The sequence below is a fragment of the Suricata suricatta genome, chromosome 15, assembly GCF_006229205.1.
Source record: "Suricata suricatta isolate VVHF042 chromosome 15, meerkat_22Aug2017_6uvM2_HiC, whole genome shotgun sequence".
NCBI classification, from domain to species: domain Eukaryota; kingdom Metazoa; phylum Chordata; class Mammalia; order Carnivora; family Herpestidae; genus Suricata; species Suricata suricatta.
This window is the reverse complement of record NC_043714.1, coordinates 42023453-42045712: the sequence shown is the minus strand read 5'-3', so window position 1 is coordinate 42045712 and position 22260 is coordinate 42023453. Positions and strand designations below refer to the sequence as shown.

At 35.9% G+C, this 22260-nt stretch overlaps 1 protein-coding gene across 2 annotated transcripts in view; it reads left to right on the top strand.

The window, feature by feature from the left end:
• Positions 1-22260, top strand: part of STK3 (serine/threonine kinase 3) — a 255658-nt gene that overhangs the window by 153849 nt on the left and 79549 nt on the right. For both annotated transcript variants that reach the window (XM_029923871.1, XM_029923870.1), the window contains exon 9: positions 21979-22171. In XM_029923871.1, the coding sequence (XP_029779731.1) occupies positions 21979-22171 (193 nt within the window). The remainder of the gene's footprint in view (positions 1-21978; positions 22172-22260) is intronic.

Here is a 22260-nt window from a genome sequence, read left to right as displayed (position 1 = left end):
ATGACATTTTCACAATGTTTATTCTTCCGATCCATGAACAGGGAATGTTTTTCCATTTCTTGGTGTCTTCTTCAATCTCTTTCATAAGTTTTCTATAGTTTTCATCATATAGGTCTTTTACATCCTTGGTTAGGTTTACTCCTAGGTTTTTTATGGTTTTTCGTGCAATCATGAATGGGAAGTTTCTTGATTTCTCTTTCCACTGCTTTATTATTGGTGTAGAGGAATGCAACTGATTTCTGTACATTGATTTTGTACCCTGCACCTTTACTGAATTCATTGATCAGTTCTAGAAGGCTTCTGGTGGAGTCTGCCAGGTTTTCTCTTACTTCCTCATTTTGATGCACCCTGTCTCCTCGGAGCTTCCAGACATTAGCAGTTGTTTTGTTTTGTTTTTTAGACTTCATATATCTGACCATGTCTTTATTCTACCTTTACCTTTGAGAGATTGAGTGTAAAATTCTGAATTGGAAATAATGTTCCCTTAAAATTTTGAAAGCTTTGTTCTATTGTCCAACTCAGTAGAAGACAGATGACAGTCCAATACCTGATCTTTTGGGTGTTTTATGGTAGGTTTTTAGATCTTCACTTTTCCCTGTTCTATGAAAATTTCACGGTGCTCTGCCTTTAGATCTTTTTTCATTCATTGCGGGGTATGTCTTTTGGCCCTTTTAATTTGAAAGTACTCTAAAGTGCTGTATAATTGTATTTTTCTTTTTCATGGTACTTTTATCTCCTTACTTCTCTCTGCCCTTGTGCATTTTCTCTCTGTTACTGCTTTTGTTTGCTTATTGGCCTTCTTAGACTTATCATCCAGTGATCTTTTCTGGTTGTTTTTTTTTTCTCTTTTTGTTTTTTCTTAGAGGTCTTCTCAAGTTTATCTTCTAAACCTGTTTTTCCCCATGTCACATATTTAATTTCCAAGATAATCTCCTCTTCTTCATTGTTATTGTATTATCACTTTGAATTTCTTTTGCTTCCTATCTTGTCTCATTTTCCTTTGTTTTGATCTCTGACTTTTCGTTTTATGGACTTTCTTCAAAGATCTAGTGATTATATTTGAGATAAGCACGAAAATTGCCTCCTAGAAACTCAGGATGTAAGAGTAGAACCTGTTGACTTGTGAACCGTACGGTAAAAGATGTTACAATCCATTGCTCCTGGGCCTGCATTTGCTTACTTTTTGTGACTTCTCTCCTTGCAAGCTTAAGTTTTAGATTTCTTTGATCTGCTGACTTAGGTACTACTTATGTATTTTTCTGTTTTCTAGCTTCCAAATTTTGGGCCGTGTCCTGTTTGCTGTTTTTTCCTTTCCCATATCTTTGTCTTTATGAGTTTATCCTTTTCTGTGCCTTTATTGCAATTTTGGAAGAGTTTTGGGAGGGATAGGCATAAACCTATCAATCCTACATTTTAATGGAAACTCTTATAACTTGTCATTTCTTGGGTGTTCTGAAATCTTAATTTGATATATTGAGTTTTTAATGTGATATTTAATATATATTATGATATAAAATACTTCATATGCTATAATTATAAATTTTTTGAGTGCTTCTAAATTAGCACGATTCAAAGAAAAAATATGGTCTATTCAGTTCTGGTTTATTCTGGATAGTTTATAAATCAAAATGATCCCAGAAACTTCTAAAAGGTAACATTATACAAAATCAGGGTAATTTAAGGCAAATTAATAGTTGATAAGAATAGAAGTAAATGAACATTTCTCTTTTTTGAACCACTGTGTCTTCTACAACCAGTTTTCTTTAAATGGTAGACTAAAGGTACAGTCTTGGACCCTTTAGCTCCCAGCATTTGAGAATAATTATAGACTAATGAACCATTAGCTGACAAGCAATGTTTGTCTTAACATTTATATCTGTGAAGTCAATGTTGTTGCTTTGTGACCTCTTCTTATTTTCACTTATAACTCATATTTGTTAACCTTCGGTCATTTTTAAAAAAATTTGCTTCAATTTAGGAGATTGATTTTGGCCAATACCTGAGAGTTATAGTTCTGGACTGGTTACCTTTTAGGGTGTGCCAGGAGATTTTGAATGGGTATTTTGATATTCTACCTGTTTGGATTGGGTCTTTCCCTTTCTTTTTTCCTCCTTTTTGATTATTTCAAAGATGAATGGTCTTTTCAGCATGGTGGGAGAGCTATACCAAGTTTTATTTCTGCATTTATTTTATCTTGGTTTTTTTTTTAATTTAAGTTTATTTATTTTGAGAGAGAGTGTGTGGAAGGGGCAGAGAGAGAGAGAGAGTGAATCCCACACGGGCTCTGCACCTGATGTGGGGCTCAAACTCACAATCACAATCTGAGCTGACACCAAAAGCTGGATGCTTAACTGAGGGAGCCGCCCAGGTGCCCTTCTGCATTTACTTCTATCCAGGAAGACTGTAGTTCTTGACAGCCTTCAGAGTGGTTATCTTGAGCACTGACCCTGGATTGGTCCTTATCCAGCAACTGGGCTAATGTAACACAGAGCCATGTTGGCCCTGGACCATTGGAAAATTTTATAAAGCTAAATTTTGAAATACTGTAGATTGAATTCTTTTCCTGTTTTTAAAAACGTAGAGCTGTAAAATTCACCATATTGAGTGGCTGCATTATCAGAGTCATTTATAATTTAAATTCAGTATTAATACTTGCTTGAACTCATTGTGGATCCTGCTTTTTCCATCCTCAATGCAATTTCCCAAGAATTCTTCAGTTATACCAATATCAACTTATAATTTTTCCAAATTTAATTTTCTTCTATACAGTTCAGGTTACTACAAATGGAGAAAAATTTGTGGCTTAAAATAAATAGATATTTCCATCAACTCTCAATGTGACTTTTGAAGAGGAAACAGTTTATGATAACCGTTTCAAGATCTGTTGTTTTTAAATTTTTTAGTACTGTACACCTGTGTCCTGGGTCACTATTATAAACAAACCTCTTTAAATATTTATTTGATTCAAGAAAGGAGTGGGACACAATTGGAAATAGGGCTTTATGAAGCTGATTTTTTATACCTATTCTAGAAAAAGCTGGTCTGAGGAGAATACATCCTGACAAATTGACATGTTTTGATAGGTGTTGAGGTAATTGTACAGATTTTTAAAATTAAACAAATTGCAAACAGAGATTTCTGAAGCAGGTTAATCCTAATATCAAGATTTTTGTGTTAGCTTAAGCACTGCTAAACATGACAAGGATTTTTTTTTGGCGTTTGTGAGCATGTGATACAAATGTGGTACTAAGATGGGTCAACTATATAACATAATGAAAAAGAGTTTGTTTTCTAGATGTTAGTTCAAGATATTTCCGAATCCTTAGTGTGAGTCGGTTAAATAACATATTTATTCACATTTATTGTTAATACCTAAGTTGCCTATAGAGTGTGCACTTTCTAAAGGGTATCTTTTAATAGAATTGTTCTTTCTACTCAGTAGAACTTTAAAAATACAATATTTTGTTGACACTGAAGAACACGAATAGTAGAGTATGAAGCAGAGGTATGTGGACTGTTTCTGTCATCTAACTGGATTTTAAAAATCCAGTAAAGGATGCCATTTTTAAAACAGGACATGCTTCTATGCATTCTTTTTTAAAAATAGCATGTACATACTGAAGTTTGCTAAATACATATTTCTTGTTATATCACAGTATCACAAATACATTCTGTCAACATGACTTACTGCTGTTGATGTTGCCCACGGTCACCTGGCTGAGGTAGTATTTATCAGGTTTCCTCACAATGTTATTATTCTTTTCCCCTTTCCGGATTTCACACGTTGGAAAGGAATCACACTATAAAGCCCGCACTTAAGGAATAGAGAGTTATGCCCTCCTCTTTGAGGGCAGAATGTCTGTGTAAATTATATGGAGTTGTCTACGCAGGAGCTATGTCTGTTCTACCCATTTACTCAGTACATTACCTCAGTGTTGATTCATGCTTATTTAATTTACACTTTGCCTTTGAATTTAATACTGCTTTATTTACTTTGTTGCTCAAAGTGTTCCAGTTTTGATCTTTGAGAGCCTCCTCTAGTAGGTACCGTGTTCTCTTTGACATAAACCCATTATTGTGGATTTTTAAGGTATTGTTTTGTTTTTTGGTTTTGTGTTTGTTTGAGAGAGAGAGAGCGCGCGCAAGCAAGTGGGGGGAGTGGCAGAGGAAGAAATAAAGATTCCCAGGTAGGCTTCATGCTCAGCGCAGAGCCCGACCTGGGGCTAGATCCCACAGCCCTGGGATTATCACCTAAACTGAAATCAAGAGTCGGGATGCTCAACCAGCTGAACTACCCAGGTGCCCCTGTTTTTGTTTCTTAAGTATTTTGTTATTCTCTGATCTTCTATGTTTCCGGCCATAGTCCTAGAATCTTAGAGTCCTCATTCCTTCAATTAAAGATCTGGACTTGGTGTGCTTATTGCCACTGTAGGGTGTTATAGACCCTCTCAGCTGACAAAGCAAACGTATTCACTAACTTATTTATACACACATACCTATAAACTATACATCTCTATATGTATGGTATGTATATATCTGTATCTTTTTATATATTTCCATCTGTATCTATATTAAGCTAAACATGAGTTCATACTGATACCTCTGATTCTAATCCATTACTGCATGGATCATTCACTTTGCCTCCCCTTGCTTGTTTTATTATTATTAATTATTTTTAAAAAATTTTTAATCCTTATTTTTTGAGAGAAAGACAGAGTGCAAGCAGGGGAGGGGCAGAGAGAGAAGGAGACACAGAATCAGAAGCAGGCTCCAGGCTCTGAGCTGTCAGCACAGAGTCTCACATGGAGCTCGAACTGACCGACCATGAGATCATGACCTGAACTGAAGTCGGACACGTAACCGACAGAACCACCCAAGTGCCCCTACTATTAATTATTTTTAATTTTTTTGAGAAAGACAGAGTTGGGGAGGGGCAGGAAGAGAGGGAGACCCAGAATTTGAAGCAGGCTCCAGGCTCTGAGCTGTCAGCACAGAGCCCAACACGGGGCTCAAAAGTCATGAACTGTGAGATCATGACCTGAGCTGAAGCCACATACTTAACCAACTGAGCCACCTAGGCGTCCCTCCCTTTGCTTGTTTATAACCTCCTACTGCAATGGTGAGAAACATTTGCTAAATGTTTCAGTTCCTGCATACATATATAGTGGTTTCAGAATTAACTGGTAGCCTCATGGAAAACAAGTTTATCAACTAGAGCACAGTGTTTATGTACAATTCTTTTTGTTTATAGTCCTACAGACTTTACTCACTTCTAAGTTTACTTAGGTTAGTACCTTTTCTACCTACCTCCTTCTGTGAAGTTCTTTTATACATTTATAATACAGTAGTGTGTGTGTGTGTGTGTGTGTGTGTGTGTGTGTGTGTGTGTGAGTGACATTCTGCATTCCATTCTGGGATATCTTGACCTCGTAAGTGATTCTTTGAAAGTTGTGTACATTAAAGATAACTCCGTATGGTATAATTTTCTGTGGGTTTCAACAGATGAATGGGACTACCATTGCAGTCATACAGAATAGTTTTACCACCCTAAAAAATCCTCATGCTTCTCATATTCAACTCTTTCCCTATCCCCAAACCTTTTGCAATCACTCATCTGCAACTATCTATAGTTTTGCCTTTTCTATACTGACATTTAACTGGAATCATACAGTATATAATCTTTTCAGATGAGTTTCTTTCACTTAGCAAAATGCATTTAAGATTCATCCATGTCTCTTTGTGTCTCTCTAATTCACGTTTTCACTGACTAGTATTCCATTGTGTAGCTGTACCAGTGTGTTTATCCATTCACCTCCTGAAGGCCATCTGGATTACTTCTAGTTTTTGGCAATTATGGATAAAGCCTTTACATGCTGGCTTTTATGTAGATGTACGTTTTCAAATCAGTTGGGTAAATACCTAGGACCATAATTGCTGAATCTTATGGTACATTTGATTTTCTAGAAGTTGCCAAACTGTCCATTTTGTAGTCTCACCAACAATGAATCAGAGTTTATGTTGCTATGCATGTTCACCAGCATTTCATAGTAGTTAGTATTTTTGCATTTTAGCCATTCTAATAAGTGTTTAGTGCTATCTCAATTTGCAATTCCTAATGATGGAGTTGTTGGGCATTTTTTATATACTTATTTGCCAGGTATGTATCTTCTTTGATAAAATGTTCAATACTTTCGCCCATTTTTAAAAATTATTTGGGTGCCTGGGTGACTCGGTCTAAAACACCTGACTTTGGCTCCAGTCTTTATCTCATGGTTCATGAGTTCAAGTCCCATATTGGGTGAGCACGAGCCCCACTTAGGGTGAACTTGAGCCCTGCTTTGGGTGAGCCTGCCTCTCTCTCTCTCTTCTCCCCTTCTTTTTCTCCCCGCCTCCTGTCTCTCTCTCTCTGCCCCTCGCTGACTTGTGGGTTCACTGGCTCAAAAAAAATAAGTTTGGTTTTTTATCCCTAGAATAAATCCTACTTGATTATAGCATATGATCCTTGTCATGAATTGCTAAATTCATTGTGCTAATAATTTGTTGAGATTTTCTGCATCTATGTTCACCAGGGATACTGTTCTATAATTTTATTTGTTTGTTATCAGGGTAATGTTAGCCTTGTAAAATGTGTTTGGAAGAGTTCCTCCCTCTTCTATTTTTTGGAAGTTAGAGAAGAATTGATATCAGTTCTTCTTTGAATGTTTGGTAGAATTTACTGGTGAAGCTATTGTGCCCAAGTTTTTATAATCATCCCAAATCACCCCAAAACAAACACCAGAGACTGCTAGGGAGACCGAGTCACGCCTGTTTAGATTTTCTTTTTTTTCTTTCATCATGTATCTTTCTAGGAATTTATCCATTTCTTCTAGGTTGTTCAATTTGTTGGTGTATAATTGTTCATAGTAGTTTCTTATGATCTTTTATGTGTTTGTGTTATCAATTGTAGCATCTCCTCTTTGATTTCTAATTTTATTTGAGTCTTCTCACTTTTTCTGGGGTGTCTAGCTACAGGCTTGTCAATTTTGTTTATCTTTTCAAAGAACCAGCTCTTAATCTCATTGATCTTTTCTATTGTATTGTTTAGCCTCTCTTTCATATATCTCTACTCTAATCTTTGTTATTTCCTTCTACTAACTTTGGGCTTCATCTGTTATTTTTTTAGTCTTTGAGATATAAAGTTTGGTTGTTTATTTGAGCCTTCTTTCTTGAGGTAGGTATTTAATGCTATGAACCTCCTCTCAGAATTGCATTTGCTGTATCCCATAAATTTTGGTATGTTACTTTTCCATTTTTGTTTGTCTCAAGGTATTTTTTGATTTCTCTCTTGGTATCTTCTTTGACCCATTGGTTGTTCAGTAGTATGTTGTTTATTCTCCACATACTTATAAATTTTCTAGTTTTCTATTTGACATTAACTTCTAGTTTTGTACATTTGTGGTTCAGCATCCACAAATCAGTCTATGTGATACACCACATTTAACCAGTTAAAATTATATGATCATCTCAATCGATGCAGAAAAAGCATTTGACAAAATTCAACATCTGTTTATGACAAAAACCCTCAAAAAGGCAAATATAGAGGGAGTGTACCTCAACATAATAAAAGTCATATATGACAAGCCCACAACTAACATCGTACTTAACTGTGAAAAGCTTTTAGCTTTCTAAGATCAGAAATAAGACAAGGATGTCCATTCTTACCACTTTTATTCAACAGAGTATTGGAAGTCTTAGCCAGAGCACTTAGGCAAGAAAATGAAGTAAAAGGTGTCCAGATTGGAAAGGAAGAAGTAAAACTGTCATTATTTGTAGATGACATGATACTATATAAAGAAGACCCTAAAGATTCCATCAGAAAACTATTTAGAACTAATACATACATTCTGGAAAGTTTCAATATACAGTAGTATCCATATATAAAAATCTGTTGCATTTCTTTACACTAATAATGAGCTATCACAAAGAGAAATTAAGAAAACAATCCCATTTATAATTGCATCAGAAAGAATAAAATATTTATGAATAAATTTAACCAAGGAAATGAAAGACCTATATACTGGACACTATAAGACATTAGTGAAAGAAATTGGAGAAGACACAAATAAAAGGTATTCCATGCTTATGGATTAGAAGACTTTATATTATAAAATGTCCATAGAACCCAAAGCAATCTGCAGATTCAGTGCAATCCCTATCAAAATTCCAGTGGCATTTTTCACAGAAAAAACCAAACCAGCCTAAAATTTGTATGTAACCACAACAGACCCTGAATAGCCAAAGCAATCTTGAGAAAGAACAAAGCCAGAGGCACCACACTCCCTGATTTCAAACTATGTTACAAAGCTTTAGTAATCAAAAGCATATCATATTGACATAAAAATAGACACATTAATGGAACAAAATAGACATCCCAGAATTAAAGCCCACCCTTATATGGTCAATTAATTTACAACAAATGTGCTAAGAATATGCAATGGGGAAAGGACAGTTTCTTAAGTAAATAGTGTTAGTAAAACTGGACTGCTACACACAAAAGAATGAAACAGGATCCATACACAAAAACTAACCTGAAACATTAAAAGACCTGAAACCATAAAACTCCTAGAAAAAAATGTAGACAGTCCCTTGACATTGGTTTTGGCCGTGATTTTTGGATCTGATACCAAAAGCAAAGGCAACAAAAGCAAATATAAATGAATGGGACTATGTCAGGCTAAAAAGCTACTGCACTGCAAGGGAAGCCACCACCAAAATGAAAACACAACGTATTGAATGTTAGAAAATGATTTAAAGTCTCATATGATAAGTGGCTAATCACCAAAGTATATAGAGAACTCCAACTACTTAATAGCAAAAAGCCCTACAAACAATGGATAAATTTTATTTAAAAATGGACGGAAGATCTGAATGGATTTTATTTCGAAGAATATGTAAAGATGGCCAATAAGTACAAGAAAGATGCTCAACATCATTAATCATTAGGGAAATGCAGATCAAAACCACAGTGATGTATCACCTCACACCTGTTAGAATGACTATTATCAAGAAGAAAAGAAATAGCAAGTGCCGGCAGAGATGTAGAGAGAAAGGAACACTGGTGCAGTGTTAGTGGGAAATAAATTGGTGCAACCACTCTGGAAAGCAGCATGGAGGTGTCTCAAAGAATTAAAAATAGAACTACCATATGATCCAAAAATTGTATTTCTTTGATATTTACCCAGAGAAAACAAAAACAGTAGTTTGAAAAGATATGTGCATTCTCCCATGTTCATTGCAGCATTATTTATAATAGCCAAGGTATGTAAGCAACCAAAGTGTTTATTAGTGGATGAATGGATAAATAAATTGTGTTATTATGTATACAATGGAATATTATCCATAAAAAAGAGGAACCTTGCCATTTGTGACAGCATGGATAGAACTTATGCTAGTGAAATAACATATGACCTCTCTTATAAGTGGAATCTAATAAATAAAAACAAAACAAAAAATCAAAAACCCCATTCATAGAGAGCAGATTAGTTACTACAAGAGGCAGGGGATCGGGGAGTGAGAGAAATGGATGAACCTTAAAAAAATTTTTTTTTGTTTAGTTTAACAAGCTAAACTCAATTTAGTTTGTTAAATTGAGGGGCACCTGTGTGGCTCAGTTGGTTAAATCTCTGACCTTGGCTCAGATCGTGATCTCACAGCTTGTGGGTTCGAGCCCCGCATCGGGCTCTGTGCTGACAGCTCAGAGCCTGGAGCCTGCTTCGGATTCTGTGTCTCCCTCTCTCCCTGCCCCACCCCTGCTTGCACTCTCTTTGTCTCTCAAAAATGAATAAACATTTAAAGAATTTTTTAAAAATAAGTAAATAATTTGAGTAAACATTTTTAAAAAGGAAGAAAGGAGGGAACCAACTCCCCTCAACTCTGCTGAGTACCGAAGGTCTATACCACTGTTCCATCTGAACACAGCAAGATGCAAGGAATCGTTACAAAAGCATGACACACACTCACAAACACACAAAAACCCCAAAACAAACAAACAAAAAAAACAAAAGCATGACACTACAGACCTACACTGGCCCAAATTCTGAGTTGCTTCACTGAGAAAACTAAGGAATTTGAGTTGGCATTTGAGATTTAAAAAAAATTTTTTTAATTCCAAAATGTAACTTTTTATTGCTGGTATATATAGGAAGCAAATGATTTTTTATATTGTGCTTATATTCTATGATCTTGTTGTACTTGCTCATTATTTCCAGGAGGTTTTTGTAGACTCTTTGAAATTTTCTGCATAAATAATCTTATTATCAAGAAATAAAAAATATAGCTTGTTTATATATTTTTTGTCTTACTGCAACTAAATATACCTCAGTTTAAATTCTAGTTTTCTGCATCCTCACTAGTTTTCTCTTTCTCCCTGTTTCAGAGAATATATCTGTTTTCACTTATAAAAACTCATATAGAATAAAACTAAGATGTGGTTTTTGCCTACAAGAAGATTGCGGTGTAGTGGGTGAGACACCAAGTGAACTGATGACTCATCACAATGCAGTATGAAAGTACTATGATAGAACTATGCAGTAAGAACAGTCATTGTTTTTATTGCCCTTTGATTTTCTTTCTACTTTATAAATTTTTTTTAATATTCTTTTTTTTTTTTTTGAGAGAGCATGAGAGAGTGTGTGCACATGTGCATGCATGCAAACAGGAGAGGGGCAGAGAGGGAGACACAGCAGCTGAAGCAGGCTCCAGGCTCTGAGCTGTCAGCAGAGAGCCCAATATGGAACCCAAACTCATGAACCCTGAGATCATGACCTGAGCCAAAGTGGGACAACTAAACTGGACTGAGCCATCCAGGCACCCTTCTACCTCCCTTTAAGTGTGCCTTTCTCTACTTGCCTTTTCTTTTCTGTCAGTCATAGTATCTCTTCCTTTGAGGGCCTTTCTCCTCAAACTAAAAATGTAGTTATTTTTGGCCATTAAAAAAAGATCAGGGAAAAAAAATCAGCAACAAATGATTCACTAACAAACTTCATGAGAGAGTCGTCAGAGCCTTTGTTTTTTCACTTACCCACGTTTTCTCTTCACCCGTTTTACTGTGGTGACCTACTCTCCCGGCAGCACTGTCCCCAAGGCGACTTTATGGGTGAGATGAGATGGCTGTAGCACTTGCTTAATTTGGGGTGTCCCTGGCCCATCCAAGTCATTTCGTGTAGCAGGCAGTTAGATGTGCAGGTCTGAACCCTTAGGGAGAGTACAGGTAATTGGGAATCAGAAGGCTTTTTGCAGTTGGTAGCAAAATCATTAGCAGAAGTAGGATTGCTCAAAAAGTGTTTAAAGAAAGTTGTAAGTGGCTGCTTTTCCTTAGACTCCTTACTTCACCCTCATTTGCCTGATTAACTCCTTATCCTTCATGAGTCATCTTGGGCATTGATTCCTCTGGAAAGGGGGACCCTTTCATGATGTTCTTCTGAACTTTAGCTGAGCGAGGGCTCCTAAATGGTTCTAAATGTATCCTGTGTTTACCTCTGTGAGAACATTTATCTCACTTTGTCTACTTTCTAGCTCTCTGCATTAAACTGTACATTTCTCAAAGACAAAGACTGTATTCTAGTACACTGCTTGGCATACAGTATTTATTGTATACATAATTTTTGAATCATCAGCTACATATATAATATTTACTTATCTTTATAATAAAGCCTTTATAATCGATTCTACCTGACTTTTACTCCTTATTAGTTAGCATAGTGCAACACGATTATCACCATAACAGTGTATTTGTATTTAGGGTGCATACTGGTACTGAAGTATTTTCCTTCAGGTATTCTGAAACCAAATATCATAAATATTTGGTTGGGGGCATAGGGGAAGATTGCCTGTGTTTTGCTTCCCTGATAAGTCCTCTGCTCCAGAATTTCATTTGTATCACATAAATCACACACTAGAATTAATATTGTTGTTTTAGTGTGCTTCAAGTAGTCTTCTTCTGAATTGTATGCTTTGGAGAGTGATTTCTCAAAATCATTTTATAATATTACATTTCTAAGTTTATGTTAAGTGATTTATCTTCTGTTAAGTGTGTATTAGAGTTTTTATTTGCTGTTAAACACTATTGTAATATAATAGAAAAGGGACAGAAAGGATGCAGAAAAAATTCTTTTCACAGATAAATTAGCCTTTGTTCTACAAACATAAGAGGCACAATCGTAAATCCTTTTTTTTTATTAATTTTTTTTCCATTTATTTATTTTTGAGAGACAGAGACAGAACATGAACAGGGGAGGGGCAGAGAGAGAGTCACATAATCCAAGCTATCAGCACAGAGGCTGATGCAGGGCTCAAACTCACAAGCCGTGAGATCAGGATCTGAGCTGAAGTCGGGATGCTTAACTGAGTGAGCCACCACTCAGGCGCCCCTACAATCGTAAATCTTTTAATATAAAACAGTTTAGAATGCAACGAAAAGTAATATGAATGTTACAGTGGTAAAGTAATATGAATTTGATATTTGCTATTGTATGTTTCTGGCAATTTTGTGGAATCAGCAACTATTCATGAGCTCCTGCTATTGTATGGAAGTCACTGGGGAGATTACTGAGTGTAGGCAACCTGTCCTTTAAGAAACAAATATTGTTTATTTAAAAATATAACTTACAACATGGCTGTACTTATGATATTTTAAATTGGTATCTGCTAGTCTTTTTTTTGAAAGGTATTGATAGTAGGTTAGTAAACATAATAACCTGTTTTAGGAACCTGTATTATCTGTGTAAATCTCCAATTAATGGAATTTGTTCTAGTGTCTTGTCTTTGGTGCCCTCTTGTGGATTTTTTATAAATTGCTCGTAGCAACAACATTTTTTAAAGGTGTTATTTTTATTTGAAAATATTTGATTTTATAATCTTTATATTTTGTTAGTCTTTGACATTTTTTTGGCTGTAAGAGAAAAAAAGGAAAAACCATGGGTAAGGTTGCTTTTACTTTTTAGTTTACTCTGTTGTGTATCAGTATTGTGCACAGGCGATGTAAGATAATCTTTTGTTTGGAAACTTTTAATATAATGCCAAGAACTTGTGCAGTCTTGCTTCATGGAGCCTCTGAAGTCCTGCCCACACACCTTCTCACCATTTAGGCTTGTGCTGATGAACAAGTCTTTTATGACTTTTGGAGATCTTGAACGCTTTGATGTAACTCTAAAACATGCCTGAGAACATGCAGAAAGTTAGGATCCACGAAGGCAGAAGTTTCTGTTTGTTAAAGACAGGTACGTCAAAGACAGCAGCTGAATAAGCGCTTAGGCTGGTCTTGCAGTGAGACAGAAGGACCACCTACTTAAAGCAATGGGAAGAAAGTTCATGCTTTGGACAGATGCTCGGATTCTGTAGATCTTAGCTTATTTGGGTTGAATGTGGAGCTAATGAGACCAGTTAACCAGCAGCTTCTGCTGTGAGCCGCTTCACTGGTAACACAGAAACAATAGACACTACAGGTTTTATTGGTAAAGGGGCAGTGGGGGTAAGGGCTCTTCTTTACTGTGTTTGGAAGTGGAATTTGAAGATAACGCTTGTGTATCATATCAGTCCTTTTACCTGGCTGTAGCAGAGAGGTATTTTTAGTTCAGTGGTACAAAGGGCTCTTTTTTGATGTGAGACATATAAGAAAATGTACAGTAGTACCCTTTGATTTTTGCTTTTACTAATTCAAGTAATAACTCAAATTTACTATTGACACAGGGTTAGCGCATCCATGTAACCAACAACCTCGGATTTAGTTATGCGCAGGGAGAAACATGGAAGATTCCTGCCATAGTTTCTCCAGTTATTTGTCCATTCCCGTGAAGTTGCACCTTACATGCCTTCTTGATTTCTTATTTGACCCTTCCACCACAAACTGATCCTTAGATTTCGATGCCTTCATCATGTGAGGAAGTGGAAAATTCCACTAAGTCATTTTTTGGTTATAAATGACTGGCATTACCTATTTTATCTTCTCCATCTTTTCAAATTAGAACCTTTCACAGTTTTCTCAAGTCAGTGTCATCTCTTTAGGTTCAGAGTATTGGAGTTATTTTGATATTTGACCAGAAAGTTTCCATAATATATTGATTCTTTCAGGATTCTTTCAGATTTGACTTGTGGTTTCTGTTTCTATAGACCTTTTAGTACAGACTGTGATTATCTCAAATCTGGATTTTAGTAATAGCCTTCTGCCTCCAGGCTCTCTTTTTCCAGTTTTGTTTTCCGTTCATTCTTGAGTCTCCAAGGTTCTGGTCAGTCCTCTGCCGACGAGCCCATGCCATTTCTCGGTGTTGAGAGCACTCTGTAAAGTGTAGGTCATTTGTGAATGCAGTCATTCTGACTTGAATGCCTTCCCTTCTAGCCAGAATTATTTCTACTTTTGTGCTAGTTTTTTTCCAATCTAAAATGCCACTGTATACTCTTTCCTAATTTTTATCCTAGAAATTTTTGTTTTAGAGAGATGCAACTTTCTAAGAGGACTAACTTAATTTTAAGGGGGAAGGGAGTCTTAATTTTGGTGTTTGTTGTTTCTACCCATTCTTGATAGCTTGTTCACTTATTATTTGTCTTTTGGATTGTGAGCTCAACTCTAGCTGGATTTTATTTCTGAGAACTATTATTTCTGGGTTGACGATTGAATTTGAGTCCCTGTCTAGGGTAGATTTGTATTTGTTTCCATCAGGCACCTCAGGTACTTCCGTAGTGGGACTGCATTAGGCTAATTTCTCAGCAGGAGGTTCCCCACACCTCGTGGGTAATGTTAGAAAGCCAAAACCCATGTCCGTACCTTCTAAAAGGAAGCACACCCACCACCCACTGCCCATCTCTACATAAAGCCGAGGTGAGACAGACAAGTTTGCCTTTGAGTACATTTTCCTTGTTCACCCTTTCACTGAGCATGTAGACCTTCACGATCCCCAGCTCTATGCAGCGGCTTCAGTTCTACTTTGGAGAGAACTGAAAGACTTGCCGCTTTTTCCCTTTTCCACTAAAGTGAGTACCCCATCACCCCCCCCCCCCCCCCCCCCCCCCCCCCCCCCCCCCCCCCCCCCCCCCCCCCCCCCCCCCCCCCCCCCCCCCCCCCCCCCCGCATCATCTTATGCCCCTAAGGCAGCCCCTAAGGTCAGGTTTAGGTTATTCTCACTGTTTCCCAGCTATGTTTGGGGCTCTTGGGGATTTCCTTTAATATCTCGAGAACTCAGTTATGCATTTGTAGCATGTTTGTTACATTATTTGCTGTTTCAGTGTCATCCTGATTAGCACCTCTAAGAGGTTTGAAAGATATCCAGAACACTGTAATATTGCACCTCTTTATATAATTGGTTCATTTATATATTTTACTCATTCACTATTCCTAAAAAATAGGTTGGGGAAAAAAAATAAATTTTGTATGCTGCAGCAGAATGCATCCTCAGTGGAATTCTTTAGTTGAATCAAAACCATTAAGATCACTACTGTATGCCGATAATGTGCTGTTATGTAATTGTACTAGCAATAAAGATGTATTTAATATTTCAAGAAGAGAAATAAGATACTTAGAGTATTTCCAATTAGAAGGACACATATTTAACTAAGGAATAGTCTATCTCATTAATGTTACAAATGGCAAATACTTTCTAATGTGTTTGTGCAAATATCTTTAAAATCAGTTAAAGAGTATTTGACTGATTTAGAAATGCTTCTAAATACTTGCACGTTTAGAAAATCCTTTAAAGTAGTAGATCTTGCATATGTGAAGACACCTAATGCAAAGTCTGATTATTTCTCAGACTGTTACAGCATAAATCCATCTTAGCAATGGAGTAGGATTTCCTAATAATGTTTTCAAATATTTGTATTCCATGTGGATTTTATGATTCATAACCTGGATTATCATCAGTACTCTGTTTTGCATTCCTGGCACATGATAACCACTGATTGAAATGCTATTGTATTCCTTACTGGAATTGGCTGCTTCCTACAGTGGAGAAGCATCTGTTCCACAGACCTTTTTCTATAAAGGATCAACATGTTTTTCCTCTGCTTTTCTTTTGTGAGGAATACCAAAATATATATAAATGAAGTATAACTTTTCATTATACTTTATACGGTTTTATTGTAAAAATGTTAAAAGTACCAAATGAAATTTTAACAGTAATCTAAAATATCAAGAATCATTTCAGAGTTAATGATATTTTAAAAGTAAAAAGTGTTGCTGAAAAGTTTTTACCATCGCCACGTTATTAGTGTTCGAGTCTTCAAATTTCATATAAACTGGTTCTCATTCCATCTGTACTTTATAAATTACTGTCTGGGTGCCGCCCTTCCATTAGTGAATTGAGTCCTCATTCTTTTTTTTGTGTTACTGTTTTATTTACTGTCAATTTGTTAATCAGATTAGCATCCTGTAGCAAAGTGACTACGTAAGTGAAAATAATATGCTATAAGAGCAGTTACTTCCAAACTTGATTCAGTGTTTTGATAATTGTATGGATGGTCTGGGCCGGTTGTGTGAATCCAGAGGTGCAGCCTGCATTATCATAGAATCAACTCTAACACGGAATATAGGGAGACTAACAGTATTATTTCACACCACCCAAGTGTTATGTTAATTGTCACAGCACTGAATCTTACAAGGATGAGGGGCAAATGACTCACACATATAAAAATAGATGTAGTGTTTTGGGAATTAAACTGGTTGCAATCATGATAAAATAAGATACTAGACTTGCAGTTGATTTTTTAAAAGAACTGAAAGAAAATCAACTGTTTCCTTACTTCCTCAGTGGGGTCTATTAGAAAGAGTAATTCCAGGTTTTTTTATTAGGTTTCAGACCAAGTACACATCAGTTTATTTACGTGTATGTCAGTTTCTTTACCTTTTAGCAAAAATGAAACATGCTCCAGCTAACCAATAATATAAATTCAGCTAGACCTGAGAAATGCTGTGAATAATTTTAAAGCTTTATAAAATTGGAGGTTAGATCTTGGGCTTCAGAATCAGAATGACCTAGTTAGAATCCTTATTCCTCCACTTATTTGTTGTATGACCTTAGATTATTAAACTCACTTGAATTTCAGGTTCATCATTTGCAGAATGAGGTTAATAATTACTCACAGGATGAATAAGAGGATTAAGTGGGAGTAGCCTACAAAAAGTTTTTAGCATAGTGCTTCTATTCATTGGTAACTATTTTTATGATTATTAGAAAAATGATCAACTAATAATTCTAGTTAGTAGCATTATTTTCCCTCTCAAAGTTCTTCAATAGCCATTCTACATTTTAAAATAATAAGTTAGTTTAAATAGAACCTTGTATACCATTGTTCTTAGTTCTGTGCTTTGGCACACCCTCAAAATAAGGGCCTTACCATTAGTTTAGTAGATTATGTGATAAGAACAGGCTTTATACTGGATACCAGGAGTATAACTGTTAACAAGATTTGGTTTTAGAATCTAATGGGAGATTTGGACAAGTCAGTGTTGTGTAATAAACATATGAGCAGCATAAGCATAAGGTGCTCTGACAGTGCAAAATATGGCCCCTAATTCAGTCTCAGGGTGTCTGAGCTGACAAGGGATGTCGGAGTGTAGTTTTATTATAAAAAGAAGCTGTAATATAAAACATTTACCCAAATTTATGTGTACTGGTTACATATGTAGTATGTATCCTTGTGACCTAGTTTAAGGACAGCCTCCTCTGTGAAGCTTTCTTCGTTATAGGCAGAGATAGAGGCTCTACTTTTGGTGCTCCCGTTGTACTTTGCCGACACTTTTCTCATGGCACTTAACACTTTGGCTTGTAATTTATCCCTCACATGTCAACCAGTTTCTCTTAGATATCAAACTCCTTAAAAAACCAAAATAGAGGAAAATTTTTCTTATTTATCTTTTTATCTCCAATGCCTGGTCTAGTCCTTGACATATTGTAAACTTACAATAAATAAATGCTTGGTGAATGAATTAAAAAGTGAACATATAAATTAATCCATTCATTAATACGCTTTTATTAAGTACCTATTATGTGATAGGTGTTCTAAGCATTGGGGATTCATCAGGGAAAAAGAAGCCTCTGGCTTCATCAAACCTACATTCTAGAGGTAGAGAAGCCAAGTATAGGCTCTGAAGAATACAGAAGGATAAAAGCTGTGCTTGCAGCTTGGAGGTCAGAAAAAGCCTCACTAAGGTGGTGACATCCAAGTAGAGACTTGAGTTAAGTAAAGAATAAAGTTGTCTTCTGGAAGAGCATTCCAGGGGGAAAGATCAGCCAATTTTAAAGGCTCGAGGAGGAACATGCTTAGAATGCTCAAGAAACAGCCAAGAAGGCCAGCATGGCTGGAACTTGATGAGTGAGAAGGAAAATGATAGGAGATAGGATTGGCAGATATTACTGAACCAGATCACATTTGGCTGATAAAGAATCTGGAGTTTATTCTAAGTGCGATAGGAAGCCAAGTGCAGGATTTTGAGCAGGAGAGTAACATGAAATGATTGATTTATCTTTTGAAAGGATCAGTATGCATTTGAGAGACTAGAGTGGGCAAGAGTGGAAACAGAAGACAATGCTGAGGCCTTTTTTTTAATGGTTTTTATTAGCTTATAATTTTTAAACAATTTATATATATATATATATATATAGTTTACATGTATAGTTTAATTTTTTTTAATTATACACTATAATCGTACTGTTTTTGATAGTACAAATGAGAGAAGATGGTGGGTTTCACTAGGATGGACCAGATAATTTGTGTGAGACTCTGGGAATAGACACTGGTGACATAAGCTGTTAAAACTGTAAGTCTGTACCTCTAACTCAAGCATTCAGGTGGGTCAAAATTTAAATATAAGTAAGATACATGCATTTGGTGGAATAATGGACTAAGAAATAGAAGAGCTAGTTTCTTACTCTCACTTTGCTTTTAAGTAGGTATGTGTCTGTCTCATTTTTTTCATAAATAAAATGAGGGGGAGAATTATTAAAGGTTCATGATTTTATAGTTCTGTGAAAAAGTAAATAGGTAATGAATACTTACTGTATATGGAATACCAAATGAAACTCTCGAGTAGATTCGGAGGTACTGTTAGGCATCCTTATCTATAAGATACTTATATTTCTAAAGGATTTTACAAAGCAGTTATTCACAACATGAGATCATAAATTTAAATGCAGAAGTATGTGATGCAGATTATAAATTCTGTAGAAGTTTGGAAAGGGGGATAATTAATAAAGACTAAAGTAGCCATGAAGGTAATAGATACTTGATCTGGGACTATAGAATTTAGTTAGAATGGATAGAGAGGAAGGAACATTATGGGTGGAGAAAAAGACATGAACAAAGAAGAAGTCTTGATGAGTATAGTGTGACATGGGTTTATAGCAGCTGGAGACTCAGTTAAAGTCAGCTTGACTAAATTGGAGGATATGTGAACAATGGGAAAATAGGATTGGCCAGATAAAAGAGGATAACATAGAAGACAATTAAAGTTTAGGTAGAAATGTTTAGCCTTCAAGGCAGGCAGGAACTATGGCCATTAGAGATTTTAGTGGGATATTATGATACAGTAGTATTTAAGAAAGATTAGTATGTTATGGGCTTTCAAGAAAGTGTGAAACAATTTTTTTCTAGTAGTATGTAGGCATTTTGCATGTCTTTTCTCATTTAATCATCATAACTCCAATGAAAGAAACTAAAGTTTAGAGAGTTTAAATTGCCTACCTAAAGGTCTTATGTCCATTAAGTGATCTGAGCCAGGAATCTGTCTGATTCTAGAAGGTTAGAGTGGGAGAGATTTTTTCATCAGGGAGCTTTTCTTGCATTCACCCAAGTATCAGGCAATCGGGAACTTACTCAGTAACAGTGGGAATGTAAAAGAAGCGATGGAGCTGGAAGAGAGATTTCTGAAGAACTCTGTTGACTGTATATAGAGAACCAAAGAGAGAATAAACCTAAGAAGACCTGTTGAGTTTTTACTCTTGGGTAGCTAATGAAGATTACTGTGCTTTGTAGTGGTTGTTGGGGATGGAAGCAGACGGGAAGAGATGTATGAGGTGATATCTGATTTGGGAATGTTGGGTTTTAAACATCATTAAGCATTTAAGTAGTAAGTAAAGTTCAGGAAGATTTCAGAATTTGGGAGTCTTCAACATGTTAAATATAAGAATGACAAAGTCATCTAAAAGAGAAACAGATAAATTTGACTTTATCAAAATGAGATATGTGTGCACCAGAGGAACCATCCATCAAGAGAGTGAAAAAGCAATCTACAAAATGGGGAGAAATACTTGCAAAGCATCTGCTAAGGGTGATTAATATCTAGAATATATAATGATCTCCTGCAACTCAACAACAAAAAACAACCTGTATCAAACCTATATCAAAAATGGTTAGTAAGCTCATGAAACTCAGCATCATTACTTATTAGGGAAATGCAAATCAAACTACAGTGAGATACCACATAATCACTGAGATGGCTGTTATCAAAAAAACTAGAAAATAACGAGTATTGGTGAGAATGTGGAAGAAATGGAATCCTGTGCACTGTTGGCGGGAACGTAAAATGGTGTGGCAACTGGGAGAAACAATTTGGTGGTTTCTCAAGAAATTAAAAGAAGCATTACCATATGGTGTAGAATTGCACTTCTAGGTATATACCCAAAAGAATTGAGAGGAGGGACCCAAATAGCTATTTGTACACCAGCGTTCATAGCAGCATTATTTATAATAACCGAAAAGTGTAAATGACCCAATATTCATCAACAGATGATGGATAATCCACATTGTGTGGATATATATAATGGACTATCACTCCGTCTTAAAAAAGGAATGAAATTCTGACACTGCTACCACATGGATGAACCTTGAACACATTATGCCAAGTGAAATGTCAGACACAAAAGGCCATATATTGCTTGATTTTATTTTATTATATGAGGTACCTAGAATAGACAAATTCGTAGTAACAGAAAGTAGAAAAGAGGTTACTGGAGATTGGGAGAGGAGTTATTTTTTAATGGGCACAGAGTTTCTGTTTGGGATAATGAAAAATTTCTGGATATGGATATTAGTGATGATTGCATAATACTGTGAATGTACTTAATGCCTCAGAACTATCCACTGAAAAGTTATTAACATGTTAAATTTTATGTATTTATCACAATTTTAACAAGAAAAAAGCTAATGGCCTTTGTACAAAGTTTTGTAAACATTATGGCTGTTAGAATAGTACCAACATGTTCTGTCTTTAATGTGCTCTCTCATATTGTTTTTTGTCACAGTATTGGTTTTGCATGTGTTGATAATTTACCTATTTACTCTTTATTGCAAAAAAAGCTAGCGGCCTTCTATTTCATCAAATAGAAATTCTGTTGCTTGATCTTGAATAACCTAAAACTTCATTTTGGATAACTTTAGCTCTTATGATAACATTTATATGTGTGTCTTTATATTAAAATTAGTTATATTAGTATTTCCACTATTAAAAGCAATAGTAACACTATATTAAATATATTAAATATATCAAATATGTTGTAATATATTATTAATAATATATTTTCTATTCTAATATACTATAAATTAATATGCTGGCTATATTAGATATATTAATATTACATTAAGTTAATATTATGTTGAATTATTATACATGAATAACATTAAGAAGGGGATGGCTGAAATGAGTGAAGGGGAGTGGGAGCTACAGGTTTTCAGTTACGGAGTAAGTAAGCCATGGAGACGAAAGCTGTAGCATTGAGAATACAGCCAGTGGTGGCGTGACGGTGTTGTGCGGTGACAGATGTTAGCTATCCGTGTCCTGAGCGCAGCACAATACAGATGTTGGATCACTGTGTTGTACACTTGAAACTAACGTAACCTTGTGTGTCAGCTATCCTTCAATGAAAAAAGTATAATATGCTTGCCATATTGCCAAGAGTTAATAGGAATCCAGCTGTCTTAGAAAAGGCTTCCTTCACCGCAGTGTTTTGCTTGCAGGACGAGGATGAGCTGGACTCGCACACCATGGTGAAGACCAGCTCAGAGAGTGCGGGCACGATGAAAGCCACCAGCACGATGAGCGAGGGGGCTCGGACCATGATCGAACACAATAGCACCATGTTAGAATCCGACCTGGGGACCATGGTTATAAACAGCGAAGATGAAGAAGAAGAAGATGGAACTATGAAAAGTATGTGGCCTTTTCCCCATTGAATATTAATTTTTCTATCTTAAAATACACCTCTAGGGAAACTAGGATACATTTTGTCTTTTTTTTTT